This window comes from Ischnura elegans, chromosome 3, assembly GCF_921293095.1.
Source record: "Ischnura elegans chromosome 3, ioIscEleg1.1, whole genome shotgun sequence".
In the NCBI taxonomy this organism is placed as follows: Eukaryota; Metazoa; Arthropoda; class Insecta; order Odonata; family Coenagrionidae; genus Ischnura; species Ischnura elegans.
In genome coordinates, this window is record NC_060248.1 from 108,462,494 (window position 1) to 108,478,715 (window position 16,222).

Below are 16,222 nucleotides of genomic sequence, written 5' to 3' on the forward strand. Positions count from 1 at the left end.
CCTTTCCACGAATTATATAAAAATAGAATGTGCGAAACATTTTCACATAACTAGCGTGGTTTCAGGATGATAAATGATGCAATGTCACCAGAGAGTTAAGTTCCACAAATTACAAATTCTGTTTAACATTTTATGCTAATCACCACAAATCCACTTGAAATCAACGTGGATTCCACGTGGGTCCAACCACTCAATATCCACCACCACCAAATATCCACCACTCAACGTGGATTCCACGTGGGTTCCACGTGGATTCCACCACCCATTTCTCACTGGGATATATCCCCCACCCTCCTTTCGGTTATCACGAAATATATTTCGTGGAAGAATATTCGGGATTTGGGGTCAGCTGTGATGGAGAACCTGACCCGGATGGAATCCCGAATTATCTTCCACCATATACAATATGTTGGGAAAACGTGTGGTAATTCATGAGATATATTTGCATCCTCATTATTTCACCCCGAATTTTGACCTCGGATCCACCACTGTCCTGGCAGTTATGTGGAGTTTACCTGATGTTATGGAGCGTATACGGCAAGGATGTATGAATGTTCTCATTTTAAGAAATGATAAATACTGACGATGAGTTTTCCTACGCTCTTAGACGCAATTATCATCTTTCCCATGCCAACCCATTGCTTCAAACTCCCTACTTTCTAACTAACAAGATCACAATATTAGTTCCTCTCCATTGGGAATTACGAGATAATCAACATAAGAGATATCGGAGAAAAGCTCCTTTCTGTTCTTCCTATCCGCCCTTTCTTTTTGCTTACGAAGCTAAGTTTTCAACGAAGTTTGCTACTCTACGTTGGTCCGGATTTTTCGCGTCGTTTTCTCTTTTTTAAAAATGTATTCCGTCGAACAAATTCGCGCGGAAGCTCATGCCATCTCTTGCCCAGCTTCGCAAGCTCCAAGTCGCGACCTCGGTCATCGTTGGCCGCACAAGAAAGCTCCGATCGGCTGAGGGCGACGGAGCTTGCCTTCTGCTGGTGTTTTTCCTTCCCCGTGACCCGATGGACAGCTCTCTTGGAAGGCAACGCCGATAATCCCGCAGTGGTTCGATGACGGAGCGGCGACGGGTCTCCACAACAACGCCGTACCCGGGCTTAGCCATAGTGAACAGTTGTGTGTTTATACAGTGAATTTTTACTCGAAGGCCGTGCCCGCCGTGCCGAAGTAGAAGGCATGGATCTTCACTCGCCGCGTTGGATTTTGCCGCTCCTCGTCATTCTGACGTTCGCAGGTTGGTTGGCATCAATGTCTCGGGAAAAGAGGTGAGCCACCTCTTGTTTACTACGTCGCCGATGACCCTGGGAAATCCACTCTTCATCGTTTTGAAACACGGATGAGTGTTCCCAGTGGGTGAACTGGGCGAATGTGATGGGAAGGATAAGTTAAACCAATCCCTTCTCGTAGAGGATAGCCATTATTTGCTGGAAATACTCGATGTCAGTCCGTAAAGACAATTTCTTCAATATTCAGTTTTATATCCCCAGTTGTCTACGGTACTAGCGCCAACTTCGAACGACCTTCCCAAGCTTTCTGAGCGTGCAGTCTTTTATTTTGGTGACGGTTTTGCCATTTGAGTCTTTTCACATTCCTATCTCTAGTCACCAAAAGCAGATATGTATCCAAGTAGTTGCTTGCTACACCAAATTAAAACCTCGTCTGTCGAAATAGGCGCATTAATCGATAGGGAAAGTGATGAGTCCTAAGCGTATTTCGTTGCTGACTGTCAAATTGAAGCAGTGGCTGCATATCCACCGTTTAAAGGTCTCATTCTTGTCTTTATCTGCATGTTTTCCTGTGTCCAAGGGGGCCGCCATGATCAAATAACCTGTTCCTTTTGGAGGAGGAAAGTTGGGCCCCAGGTGATTCTTGGATGCTTCAACGCCTAGCTTGACATTTTCTGTGGACGGTTCCCATATTTTCCTTCTGTAAATAATGAGTATGTTCCGATGGTCGATTCTGAAAGATTGTATCGCACGATTTCGACCAGAGAGTGGGACAGGGAGAAGATTGCACTCTGCCCCAAACGAATGTGTTTTTTGGAAATGCGGAGGCACCTTTGCTCCCAAGATTGATAGTGAGATGTCTTTTTTTAACGTTATGTGAGGCCTTATGGCGTCATCTTGATCGTTTCATTGCAAGGCCGTTGCCGGATAAATTTTCGGGGGAATGTAGGTGGAGAGGCGGCTCTTTTTAGGGGTTTTCTGTCAGGGGTGGATTAAGGTCTTTGTTGGAGTTTCCACCTGCCTTGCATCTCTCAATTTGCCTGATAAAATAATGCGTCAGAAAGCGGCTTTTAGATATTCATATTTTATTTTTAATCACTGTTTATTAATCGGGTGAAATGAAAAAAAATATATCATTGGAGAGCTGGCTTACATTCTTTCAATTTTCCATAAATAATGGGGGGGGGGGGGGCGCCGCCCCCTTAATCCGTCTCTGTTTTTAATTGGAGATGGTACTCTCGAGACCTCGTCTCCCGAACACTTCGGAGACTTGAACCCTTCTCTTACTCGCTACGTCCTTGTCTAACCAGCAAGGTTCGGAATGGATTTTAGGCATTTAATTCAATATTAATTTCGGGTGCTCATAACCCTATTGAGGTTGTGATAAATTCTCTCTTTCATTTCTGAAATCGCGTTTTTGCGTCGGGTTTTGTTGAATCCATGCACTGTTACTGTTCTTATCTGTGATTAACCAACGGATCTATGCAGGGGCGCAGCTAAGAATTAAGGCTAGGGGGGGTTATAGGCGCAAGTAATACTTAGGAGTGTGGGGGGTATTGCATACCCGCCAGGGTAATCGGGATTTGCGGGGGCCGTCCTCCGGAAAATTTTTAAGACAAATGGTTCAAAATGCGAGATTTAGGCTTTTTGAGGGATATTTGATTAATCCTAACACTATGATATAAGTAATACCGATCCAATTAAGTAAAATGGATTAAAATTAAAAATTTCTCTGAGCTCTGAGGATGGTTATCCTCCAAAACCCCCCTGAATTTATGTACTTCTACTTGATTTATTGTGTTTTCAAATATTATTTGCCTTTATTTACTTGAATGATGACATTTACTCCCGTGAGTTTCGTATACAGCATGAAGCCATTGAAGTAACTGATGCGTTTTGAATTCGGACTTTTAATATGTGAAGAACCGGTGGAGACAACGGTTATGACCGGCAGAGTTATCCAGTAACCTGTTTGTATCCCAGGAAGATATTTGTAGAATGGAGCAAGGAAGGGGAACGAAAATCGCTTGCATGCCCAATTCCCGTAGGCAGAGTTCAGGGGCCTGATTCTGGTTCTTTCTGGCTATAGCCAACGAGATTTGTCGAAAAGACTGGCGAACGGTGACTGAATAGGGTGGTTTCCAAATATTTTGTAATTGCCTAAATCGAAAGATTATTAATCCTGGAGTACGTGTTTCACGCTTTCATATTTTTAAATGACGATATCTATTTTTCGTGATTAAATGAAAAGTGAACATTTTCATGCGCGCGAAAACGCGACGGCTAAGTATGAATGCTGGGAAAACTCCGTGTGACGACGTTCTGGTTCCCGCTGCTGCAAGTGAGGTGACCTTGGGGCGAGGCTTTCTGCGCTGATACGACGCAGGATGCTAGCAGGTGGCAGAGTACCCTGCTAGCTGGTAGCGCTTGACTTAAATAAGGATTATTAATACCTTATCAAACGAAGAAAACTTTCCGAAGTTAGCCAGTTTTAATAGGTGATTATTAAGACATTTTCCCTGAGCTCTGTGCCTCATGCATGCATTGGTAATCTCAGACGATGTAAAACTCCTGTCTACTCGTATAGAAACTAGGTTCCTGTGACGTCACGGGGGTTGGCATCGCATGGGCGCCAATCTGGCATTTTTCAAATGAGGATAAAATTGACCCTTGCCATTCGTCTAAACCGGTATTTCTAAAACCAAATAATTTGTATATTATGAGTACACCAATGGTGGGTAACGAATCGCAATCAATGCCTCCCGTTTTATTTGTTGAAGGAAACTACCCAATTCGTATTCTCATTTTCATTCGCTAGCTATTTCGTCAGAAAAACTTCGCTTCGTCCCTCTTTCGACGAAAAAGTTATGCTTGTTCTGTCTGGCGAGCATACAGCGAATGTAATCTTTCAAACAGTCAAAGTAACTTCGCGTTTGGCGTGTTTTACTCACAATAATTCAGACCGGAAAAAAGATAGAAAATAATATTCAGTAAAATAATCTTTATTTTGAAGTCATATCCTCGTCCCCTCGTATTTTATTCTTACCGTCTTTGTGGAAATGGATGCGCCAAAGGCATTCGGCTTTCTGTTGTTTGAAGCTTGATCGCGCAATTCCAGGGGATTTTAGAATTGCTTGGTCAATATTTTGAGTGCCTAACTGACAATTTTTATTTTAAATGATGTAACAAAATGATTAAGAGCTTCCTATTGATGAAAATGCGGAGGATCACAGTGTCTTTCGAAATTGACTAGATGTCATAAGTGATTAAGTGTGAAAATGGAAAAAATCATCCTCTCTAGCGAAGAAAAAAATTCGTGTAGAGCAAATAAATGTTCTTTCGTAATGCCGTTATCCATGTTTACGTGGAGTACGTATTTTACGCTTTTAGATTTTTAAATGACGATATCTATTTTTCGCGATTAAATGAAAAGTGAAAATTTTCAAGCGCGCGAAAACTCGACGCGTAAGTATGAATGCCGGGAAATCTCTCCGTGTGACGTATTTCAGGTTCCCGCTGCCGCCCTGTGAGGTGACCTTGAGGCGAGTTGAGCGCTGATACGACGCAGGCTGCTAGCGGGTAGCTGAGTACCCTGCTGGCTGGTAGCGCTTGGCTTAAATAAGGATTATTAATACCTTATCAAACGAAGAAAACTTTCCGACCTTAGCCAGTTTTAATAAGTGCTTATTAAGACATGTTTCCCTGAGCTCTGCGCCTCATGCATGCATTGGTAACCTCAGACGATGTATAACTCCTATCTTCTCGTATAGAAACTAGTTCCTGTGACGTCACGTGGAGTGGCATCGCATGGGCGCCAATCTGGCCATTTTCAAATGAGGATAAAAATGGACCATTGCCATTCGTCTAAACCGGTATTTCTAAAACGAAATAATTTGTATATTATGAATACAGTAATGGTGGGTAACGAATCGCAATCAATGCCTTTCGTTTTCTTTGATGAAGGAAACTACCCTATTGTGGTAAGTTTTTGCTGTTGGAGAAAGTATTTATTAATATCAGTATTATTTAACCTGTGCTAAATCCCCGAAGCGTTGAGATAGGTCATTCGTATGGGTCTCTTGAGCGATATAGTGAAAGCCTTTATTTATTTGTTTGTTTCAAAAGCCCACATACAGCGATATTGCCAATTTATAGTGGGCCAATAACAAAAAAGCAGAAAATTTAAGTGATTGTTGTGTTTTAGTGTGTTCATTTAGTAATTACTCGTTAGTCTTCTGTTTTTTGATCGATTACTAATATGTGTGTTTAACATGTAAGGATATTCATTTAACATGATTATGCTTACGTGTGTTATGTCGCCGAATGGAAAAATTTTCTATTGAACGGTTCAATTGAATATTTTTCAATTGAATATTTCCAATAGGGAACAAAACAAAAACTGTTGTAAGTATATCAGAAGGTATTTTACTCAAGTGAATAAAGCCGAATATGTAGGGTAGACCAGGGCATATATACGCATCGGGCACTGGGGCAGGTTTACGCGGTGCTCTTTTCCGAACCGAGATATATCTAGCGCGCCACGAGTCATGACATATTAATGCTGCTTCTAGGGGCTCTTTTTCTAAGACCGTGTTCTATGGGCTATTTTCACGAGATATTGAGCGTCAGTCAAGCATCGGGCTAGCGTTGCGTAAACTTGCCCCAAGAACCGGACAAGGTTTAGACCTAAAAGCATTTTTTTACGGTTAAAAACGCAAATAGGCCTACTACTGAATGCATACAATTTTGACTTTATTAACTGATTTATAAAACCTCAATGTCAAAATTTCCTAAGTTAAGACATAAAAAGTAGAAAATTCATTGAAATAAATCCGCGTGTGCGTGACCCGGTCTACCCTATGTAGATTGAATAAAGAAAATATATTTATAACAAACCATTAAAATGCTTATTTTTGTAGTTCCATCGAATTATTTTTTCTTGAAAATGTTATAAGAAGTGAAAAATTCTTAAAATCAGTACAGCTTCTCTTGATTTACAAATAGTGTTACTAAACTATTCATTGATAATTAGGTGGTGCGACGTTAGCCGAGTCAGAGAGTATAAATAAGTAAGTATATTGCATAAAATTAATACACGCGAGCGAGTTTTTTAAAATGCCCTTCTTAACGAAAAGATGACAATGATGTAGTACATTATGTTTAAGGATTATTGGCGGGCTAGTTATGAGAAGGTTCCTTCCAGTTAAATATGATGTCCACGAAGTAACAAACAATCGAGCTGAAAAAAGACACCCTTCTTATACCGTGTGTATTTCTAACTACATAGGTCATATTATCGCCACTGGAAGCGGTACAGTTTTTATCGAAAGAAGAAAAACATGGCGAGTTTTTAAGCAGCTTACAGCCACTTAAGCGTAGAGCTCTATGCACTTAAGTCATCGACTGTGATTTTCTTTTGTTTTATCTCATTCAACCGTAAAGGTTCAGAACCTCTATACATTCTTCGATCTTACTATGCCGAATTAGGCATAATTCGCTAAACAACAGGAAGTACTAATAAGTACTTATAATTCATAAGCACGCTAAGGATTATTGATTTATTTACTCAGTAGTTTGATTTATTGAACTCCGCAAAGTTTCATTGAGCTAGTAGGAAAATTTTTCAGTTCACCCGATTATTATTTTTGAGTTTCGCGCGTAAGATGTGGCAACGCAGCATTCGTTCACTCTGGCGTGTTATCATAATGCCAATATATAATATGTGATACATGCATATAAATAATGTATTTTCGGATTATTAAAAATTACAAATAAATAAAAAAAAAAGTGTTGATAACAGTTTTATTTTTCCTTTCGGGTTAAACTAGTTATAAGACTAAATACTGTTTAAACATATTCCTTAATAGGGTAGTTTCCTTCATCAAAGAAACCGAAAGGCATTGATTGCGATTCGTTACCCACCATTAGTGTATTCATAATATACAAATGATTTCGTTTTAGAAATACCGGTTTAGACGAATGGCGATGGTCCATTTTTATCCTCATTTGAAAACGGCCAGATTGGCGCCCACGCGATACCACTCCACGTGACGTCACAGGGACCTAGTTTCTATAGGAGAAGATAGGAGTTATACATCGTCTGAGATTACCAATGCATGCATGAGGCGCAGAGCTCAGGGAAATATGTCTTAATAATCACCTATTAAAACTGGCTAAGGTCGGAAAGTTTTCTTCGTTTGATAAGGTATTAATAAACCTTTTTTCAGCCAAGCGCTACCATCCAGTAAGGTACTCAGCTACCCGCTAGCATCCTGCGTCCTATCAGCGCTCAGAGCCTCGATGAAGGTCACCTCACAAAGCGGGAGGGGGAACCAGAAATACGTCACACGGAGAGATTTCCTTACCCGTCGCGTTTTCGCGCGCTTGAAAATTTTCACTTTTCATTTAATCGCGAAAAATAGATATCGTCATTTTTAAATCTAAAAGCGTGAAATACGTACTCCAGGAGTAATAATCTTCCGATATAGGCAATAAAAAAATAATAGGAAACCACCCTATTATCAACAAAAATAATCGTTGTAAAATACGTCAAAGCCATTTTATTTATATCCATTAATAATTGCACCTTATTGTGGAAGATGAATTCTGTAGACTTCGTAGTTTTCCCTAGGTTGAGTTACAAAGTTCATGAAGTTATGAACGGCTAATTTTGAGTAGTTAATTTTGAGTTTGAGTTGAGTTAATTCAACAATAAGTTGAATGAACGGCTAATTTTACGGTGCGTGGTGTCATTTATTGTACTGGTGTCAGTGACGTCATGGCAGGAACGCACTTTCCTTCTCTTTCTTTAGATGTAAAATATTACTCTGTGCGTTTTTTATTACAAGTCATTATTTAATTTTATTGCTAAATTTTTTTTAGTCACCAATGTATAAATTAGAAATTTTGAGGCATCAAAATTGATAAAAATTTCATTGAAATGACATATTATTCATTATTTTACCATGTACTGAAGACCAGTTATAAATTTGCAAAGTACAGCGCGGCACATCATTTTGACGCCGACACACAGTGGGCTGAAATCGAAAAAAGCTGGCCAAAAATAGTATCTTCCATATTTTTATAATTAGCTCGATGATATTTTTCCTACCAATCTTGTTTAGGCGCTTTATAACATAAATATAATAACATTTTACCGAAAAATTGATCCGGGGAGTTTTTTAAACAAATTCGCGGAGACGGAAAAAAACCAAAAATCGACTATTTGGACCTCTTCATTAGAGAGGGAAGATTTAATTGAAATTAATAGTGAGGAATAAGAAAGAAAGTATTTTTCTAATTAAATATAATAATTCAAATAAGAAATTTCATATTGAATACATAAAATTATGTTTTTAAACATTATTAATGATTTAGTCAATTAACTTTGCGTCTACATTTTGTCTGAGAGAACACACATAAGAAATCACCTAGCAAACAATTTATACCATAAAACACAATACCACATAAAATTATTTATGGACCATAGTAAATTAACATAAATACGAGATATATATAACATAAGAAAACAAAGAATAAATTTACAAGCCCACTACCAGTTTTCATCGGATTCCCAGCCGTCACTGTCCTCATCAGAAGTTAGCTCCTCCAATACAAGTAAGTTACGTATATCCTTTGAAACATTTCTTTTTAGCATTTATACATACATAACTATTGGATATTAGAGGATCCTAAGTAAGGAGGAGCCTTCGGAAAAGATCTCCCATTTCAATTAAGCGCAAAATTTTTCGCGCGCGGTGCGCTCGGAATCTTCTGATATCTTTGTGGCGATATTCCCAAGCTTCCTCCGAAAGTTGGCCAATTGGAAGTCTTGGCAGTTGATGCTCCCTGAAACAGCAATTTGTGCACCGTGGGCGGCGAGTACCACGGATACAAATCTACAAAAAGGGATGCAGATTCTGAGCATTACTCGCTGAAATTGGCGTAATCTATCTCAAGTCCAGATGTCAGAGCTTTTAAAATTGAGGCAAACCTCGAGAAGAGTTCCTCGTTAATGCCTATTTGAGAAAGAAAAAAAATCCTCACCAAATCCTTCTTCCAAAAAATTCTAAATATTCATAACAAATTTTGGAATTAATAAATAAAAATCTTTATAATATGAGTTTTTGATGGTAAATATACCGGTAATGTTAGCTTAGGATCAGAAAAAAACGTCGGGTAGTTTTCCCATCATTAGTCGTGCCTTGACCATGCTTGAACAAGGAGTCCCAAGAAGATATTTATGCATATCTGTAGGGAGCGGTATATCCTTCACTAACCAACATCGAAATTTTACTTCAAACCTGACACTGGTTCTCTTGCATTCTTCCCATTTTTTGATCATCATCATCATCATCATCAGTGATTACTGTCCTTAGACAGGTTTCCACTGGACTTCTCTCCATCTTTCTCTATCCTGAGCATCCTCCTTTAGGTCTTTGTATTTTCTTCCTCTTCTTATATCATCCAACATTCCCATCCTCCTTCTTCCTCTTCCTCTCTTTCCTTCTATCTTCCCTTCTATTATTCTCCGTTCCAAACAATTCCTTCTTAATATATGCCCTAACCAACTTGCCTTCCTCTTATGAATCATATGTATTAATTTTCTTTCCTCGCCTATTCTTCTTAGAACTTCCTCATTCTTCACTCTGTCAGTCCACTTCACTTTCAACATTCGTCTCCATACCCACATTTCAAAACTTTCTAAATATCTCTCCTCCTTCTTTTTAACAGTCCATGATTCACATCCGTACAACACTACACTCCACACAAAACATTTCATAAACCTCTTCCTCATCTCTATTGGAATTCTTTTTGCTGTTACCAATGCTTTTACCTTTCCATACGCTCCTTTACCTATTGATATCCTTCTTCTTATTTCCTCAGTACAACTTCCATTCCATCTTACCAGACTTCCCAAATATTGGAAAGTCTGTACTTGCTGTATGATATTTCCTTCTAAGGATATACAAACACAACCTTCTTTTCTGCTGATTCTCATCACCTTGGTTTTATTTATGTTTAAGTTCATTCCAAATTCTCTCCCCACATCCATTATATCATCCATCACTTGTTGTAAATCTTCTTCACTTTCTGCCAGCACTGCCTGATCATCTGCATATTTAATTGTTTTTATTCTTTCTCCTCCTATTACAACTCCTCTAGCTTTTTCTAAAGCTTTCTCCATCATTTTTTCTGCATAAACATTGAAGAGCTCTGGAGAAAGGCAGCACCCTTGCCTCACTCCTCTTCCTATGCCAATTTCTTCTGTTTCATCATCTCCAATTTTTATAACTACTACCTGCCTACAATACATCTCCTTTATTAATCTCCTATCTTTCCAATCAATGCCAATGTCTTTCAAAATTTTCAATAACACATTCCAATTAACCTTATCAAATGCCTTTTCCCAATCAATAAAGCAAATGTACAAATCTCTATTCACTTCCATCATTCGTTCTCCTATCATCCTCAAGCATCCTATTGCATCACGAGTCCCTTTACCCTTTCTAAATCCAAATTGATCTTCTCCCATATTTTCTTTAATTCTTCCTTCGATTCTTTTTAATATAATCCTTGTAATTACTTTGGTAACATGGCATATAAGACTAATTGTCCTATAGTCTTTACATTCTTTGGCATTACATTTCTTTGGTATTGGTATTAGAATAGTTTTAAGTAGATCATCAGGCCAGCTCCCGGTATCATATATCCTATTGATTAAATTTGTTAGTCGACTCATTGCACTGTTACCTAGGTTCTTTAATGCTTCTGATGGTATTCTATCGCATCCCATTGCTTTCCTTTCCTTGAGATCCTTGATTGCCTTTTCCACTTCTCTTCTCAGTATGTTTGGTCCTCTATTCACCTCTTCACATTCCCATTCCTCTTCCAGCTCCATCTCAGAATGATCATCTTTACTATCATATAGTTCTTTCACATATTCTTTCCATATGTTTTTGTTTTCCTCAACACCTGTTGTTATCTTTCCGTATTTATTTAACATTCCTTGTTTACTTATTTTCTTTGGCTCTCTTTTTGTGAACTTTTTAGCTGTTTTATACATTTCTTCCGATTTCCCTTGTTCTTCTAGGACTTCCATCTTTTCGCATTCTCTCTCCATCCACTCCTCTCTTGCCTTATCAGTTAATCTTCGTAGTTCATTGTTAAGTTTCCTATATTGCCCTTTTCCTTCTTCAGTGTGAACATTTTTCCACTTTCTCCTTTCCTCCATTTTATCTATCATGCTCTGAGTGATCCATTCCTTCCTATTTCTTTCCTTTTGTACAACACCAACTTCCTCTTCTAAGACTTCCCATATTACATCCCTAATGTTATTCCATTCCTCTGATACCTCATTACTTTGTCTTACATCTTCCAATTTTTTCTCAACATTTTTATTATATGCTTCATTCTTCTCATTTTTCAGCTTTATTACATCCCATTTCCTTATCAACCTCCCTTTTTTAACAAGCTTCAATCGTGTTCTTATATCAGTAACTAGAAGATTGTGGTCAGAGTCAGCATCTGCTCCTGGGTAGGTTTTTGCCATTTTAACACTATTCTTAAACCTTTGATTGACAATAATAAAATCTACCTATTGAAAAAATATTTTACGTTTTGACGATAGCGAATTTCCACTTCCATGAACAATAACGTCATGTGTTTCTTTGCGGGTTACTTTCATGCGCTCCATTTTCTCTCATCTAAAATATCAACAATCTAAATCACGGGACAAGGAAAACGAAATAAGAGCATAATTCCCTGAATAATACCATACCATATACTTACTCTGATAATACACACGATTACTGAGATATTTAGCTTGGAAAACATACCTTTTCATCGTTCCGAGATATCCTTCACTAGTGGTAGTTCGGCCTCAACGCTGAAATGTCACGATATACAAATTGTAGGGAAAAGAAACCCAGGTTCTTCGCTTCCGTAGCACAAGCACTGAGATCCTCTCGCATTCAAGAAGACTAACTGACTAATTTCCTCGGTTTTTCAACCAATTGCAAAAAAGCATTTGTGGAAAACCCCGTGTGAGCTACTTCGTAGAAAACGTTTGCGCGGATGTCGATTCATTTCTACAAAAGGACAGTTATGAATCGAGTACAGAACTTCTTTAACGCTAGATAAGAATCATAGCACGGCGGTTGGGTTTTCGGGTACAATAGGGATTAACGCGGTCGGCAGGGTAGTGCCCGCCGGCACACTTGCAGTGCCCTTTCCTGTGTTTGAGGGTTTGAGCTGATGGGAGTTACAAAAGGCCTATAGGAGGGCGTGGAGAGCAAAATATGCGAGTGCATAGTATTTAGAATTTGGTTTTCTAAGAATTAATATATAATGCTTTGCAGCCGCCCGCTTCCCGAGACAAGAATTTGACTTGCCGGCGCAGTCCATTATATGTATTGTGAAGGAAATCAATCGTAAGGTTCCCTTGGAAAAATTGGAAGAATAAAACTAATATGACATGCTAAATGTATGCAGTGTATGTAAGTGTAGACAACTTTAATTTCGACTCACTTTTAGCGAATTATCCTCGACTACAGCTAGTCTGAACAAATGCTCGCATCTAACCACCGCGTCGGGGAGGTTGGACATTCACGCACATAACTTGATAGGAGAGGCGGGGTGGCAAATTGGGGCAGGATTTTTCAATTGATGAGTAAAGTTGACACTTTATTTTATGATGTGGTGCTAACCAATTCGTGAAGCAAAGTGAAAAACATCAAGTTTTTCTCTACATTACGTTGAAAATACGCGAAAAATAGGACATTTTAATTGTTTAAATAAAAGTAATAAAAATTATTGCTATAATAAAAAATTCACTACAACGGATTCTGAAAACGTTCATTTTTATGATGCAATGATTTAAATTTAGGAATTTTAAAACATCAGGCAACAGTAGCAAAAAACTTGAGTCAATTTTTTGAAAAAATGGGAAAAATTTTTGAGATAAATTTTCATTAAATTGACAGACGTCTCCTGTTTTAAAAAATGAGCTATAAATAAAATTATTTCAGTAATGTGGTCACTGATCATTTTTTAACTTGAAAATGTAATAGTTTTTCCAAATTAAAAAGTGAAAAAAAATCATTTTTGGCCAGCTTTTTTCGATTTCAGCCCACTGTGCGACAGTAGTATTTCAACAAGGACTTACGCTGCAGATGAGTGAACATAACTTGCAATACTGTCTTGTAGAAGGGGGAGAAAAACTGCTTGGAGCATATGTTGAGCGATAAACAATAGTCTAATGTTGAAAAACTTTCTTCAAGTCGAATTGGACCTTCTCAGCAAAAATCTCTATTGAAACTGCTACTAACAACCAGGAAGAAATATTCCTCTAATGCAATTCCAAAGGCTCATAAGAGGCAGGCATATGGCCACCATGGAGGGCTTAGGTGGCTTCAGTTCCCACCCCCAAAAGTTTTTGCCCTAGTGGCGACTTCTTTCGAATCAACTACTGAGGGGAACACTAGCCCATGGGCACCAACACTAACCCAATCCTACGACACTTGAGTTTTTCATATTGTCATGGTCATGATCCTACCCCACATTTTATTAAAAAAATATATAATTTTTATTGATTTTATAGTTTTTGTACCCTTGTAAAAGAATTAAGGTAGTATATATGCAATTGTACCGCTATTTATGTCCTAAATGTGATAGAGGTTTGAGTTGTATTTATCTTTGAATATATCACCGTGGGTGGAGTTTTGGGTAGGCCTGGGGGGAGCCTGGCCCCCCTTACTTAAATGGTAATTTGTCCGAATAAAAGTATGGACCCTGTAGAAATGCCAAGATATTTTAGTTTTAAATAGGCCTTGAAATGCTGCTTTCAGAGGCTAATGAAAATATATTTTCCTGGGGATCATCTTGGGGACATCTCTGAATCACCTGGAGTTATTCAATAACCTCTAAATTCCCGGCAGGATTGCTGTCCCCACACCATAAAACTCTAAACTCCACCCATTTGTAGAACTCCCCATTGTAAAAACACCCCTCTCTTCTGGGGGGCATTCCATACTTCCTATAACCAGATCATGACTACCCTCCATATATTTGATGCTGAAGCCACCCCTGGATATTGTTACCTATGTGTCATAATGTCTGACAATAATCAACGATGAATTTAACTTTCAGAAATGATAATGGTATTTATAGTGCCAATACATACAAATAATAATATTCCTTTTTCATGCAGTTGTTTTTGGCATATTTTACAATTATTCAGAATGCTATAAAATGCTATGTTTATAGCCAGGGGGCATATTGAAGGTCATCAGGAAAAAAAAATTTCCAAAAAATGTGGTTAGTCACTCCACTTTCCAATCACCAATATCTGCACTCCCTTCTTTCAAATGCACACCACTATGAAGGTGTCACATTAAATCAAACTTGGTAGCAAGCCTCAGTTTTTCCCCTTCCCACTCTAATTGATAGAGTTGTCCCCAAAAATTATTATCTAAAACCATCTGCAGGTTAAGTAGATGTGACATATGTAGTTCATTTTCAAAAAATTAATTTTGAGTTGCCTATTAATTATTCTCTTTCTTTTGACAATTTCCTGAATCTATGATGTGGAATTTTACTACAGGCCTTGAACAAGCTCAAGAAATTAATGACAATGACATTGATATACCCTTGAAGATCCCAAGCTTCCAATGTGGAAACGAAAAAACTGGTGTCGATGCTCAACAAATAGATCGTAACAAAGTATGTGATGGAACTGCTGACTGTAAGAATTCTGCTGATGAAGATCCTGAAATCTGCACACACATAAGGCAAGTCTTTTTCACATATGCATTTGTATTATACTGGTCACTGAATCACGCATCCATCCATCCAATACATCTTGAATTTTTTAAAATCAAAATCTCATTTGGAAAATTTGATTTGATAGTTTGACGCACATTATGGGGTCAAAAGGACAAAATTATAAAAGTTTGTTTGCATTCAACAAAATACAACCATTGGTGTAATGTTTGCTAAATTTCACCTTACTCACACTAGTTAAAGTGGCTGTAAATGGAGATTTAAAAAATTACACTCATTAATGAGACTGTCTGTACAGGGGCGGATCCAGGATTTCTTTCTGGGGGGGCATACCCCGTAATACAAAATGAATTCAATTACATATAATGGGACTGTATTAAAAATCTTACATATTTTTAAGGCTCTGGGGGGGGGGCACGTGCCCCCCCCCCAGATCCACCAGATCCACCTATGTGTCTCACATACTAAGTTGGTTTCACATGGATGCGGGATGTGCATTTTCTATTTTAAGCCCTCAAAAGTGACTTTAAATGTCCATGGTCCTTTTCTCAGTGTGTGCGATGCATTGTCTGCATCCTATGAATGCCATGCCTCAATCATGCATGGCACACCATAGGCGTCCGAATGTTTCATTAATAATTTCTTTCTCTTAACGCTTCCAAATATGTACTTTTAGTGAGTATAAATGTGAGGCATATCTGCCTGCTTTCATTCTGTGCCTCTTCATTGCCTTTGTTTGTGTTATTGTATTTTTTAGAATATTTTTTCCAGCTGATGCCCAGATGCTTCCTCTAGGAGCAGCATCTGGTGGATGCTAATGGAAGATTTTCTTCCACTCATGCTCTGTTTTATGTGCTTTCTTAGCGATTGTGTGTTCTATGCGGGGATGCTGAATACTTTCATCTGTGGTTCAATATCATCTGCTTTTCTGCCTCATTGTATCCTTTCTCTTTTATCGTGGCAGTGATAGTGAAGGCAAGGACCATCTAGGCATTGTCACTCAATGCTTCTCGGAACCTCAAAGACCTGCCAGCATCTGGTTACTTATTTATGACGTCTAAAGCTAAGGGTTGGGGTTGTGTTATGCCTACCTTACCTGAACCCCTCCTTAGTTGACCATGCCTTCTAGCTCTCGTGAGTTGTCCAATGAGCGTGTGCTTGATGCTCTGGAAGAAAGTAGTGCAGATTGTTCTGATACC

The 16,222-nt window shown here is 38.4% G+C and overlaps 1 protein-coding gene across 1 annotated transcript in view; it reads left to right on the forward strand.

Annotated features, from left to right (window-relative positions):
* Positions 1-936: 936 nt before the first annotated feature.
* The window catches only part of LOC124156348 (modular serine protease-like), a 42,629-nt gene continuing 27,343 nt past the window's right edge, over positions 937-16,222 (forward strand). Inside the window, exons 1-2 of the mRNA XM_046530854.1 lie at positions 937-1,249; positions 14,845-15,031. Coding sequence (XP_046386810.1) covers positions 1,192-1,249; positions 14,845-15,031 — 245 coding nt within the window. The 5' untranslated portion in view covers positions 937-1,191. The remainder of the gene's footprint in view (positions 1,250-14,844; positions 15,032-16,222) is intronic.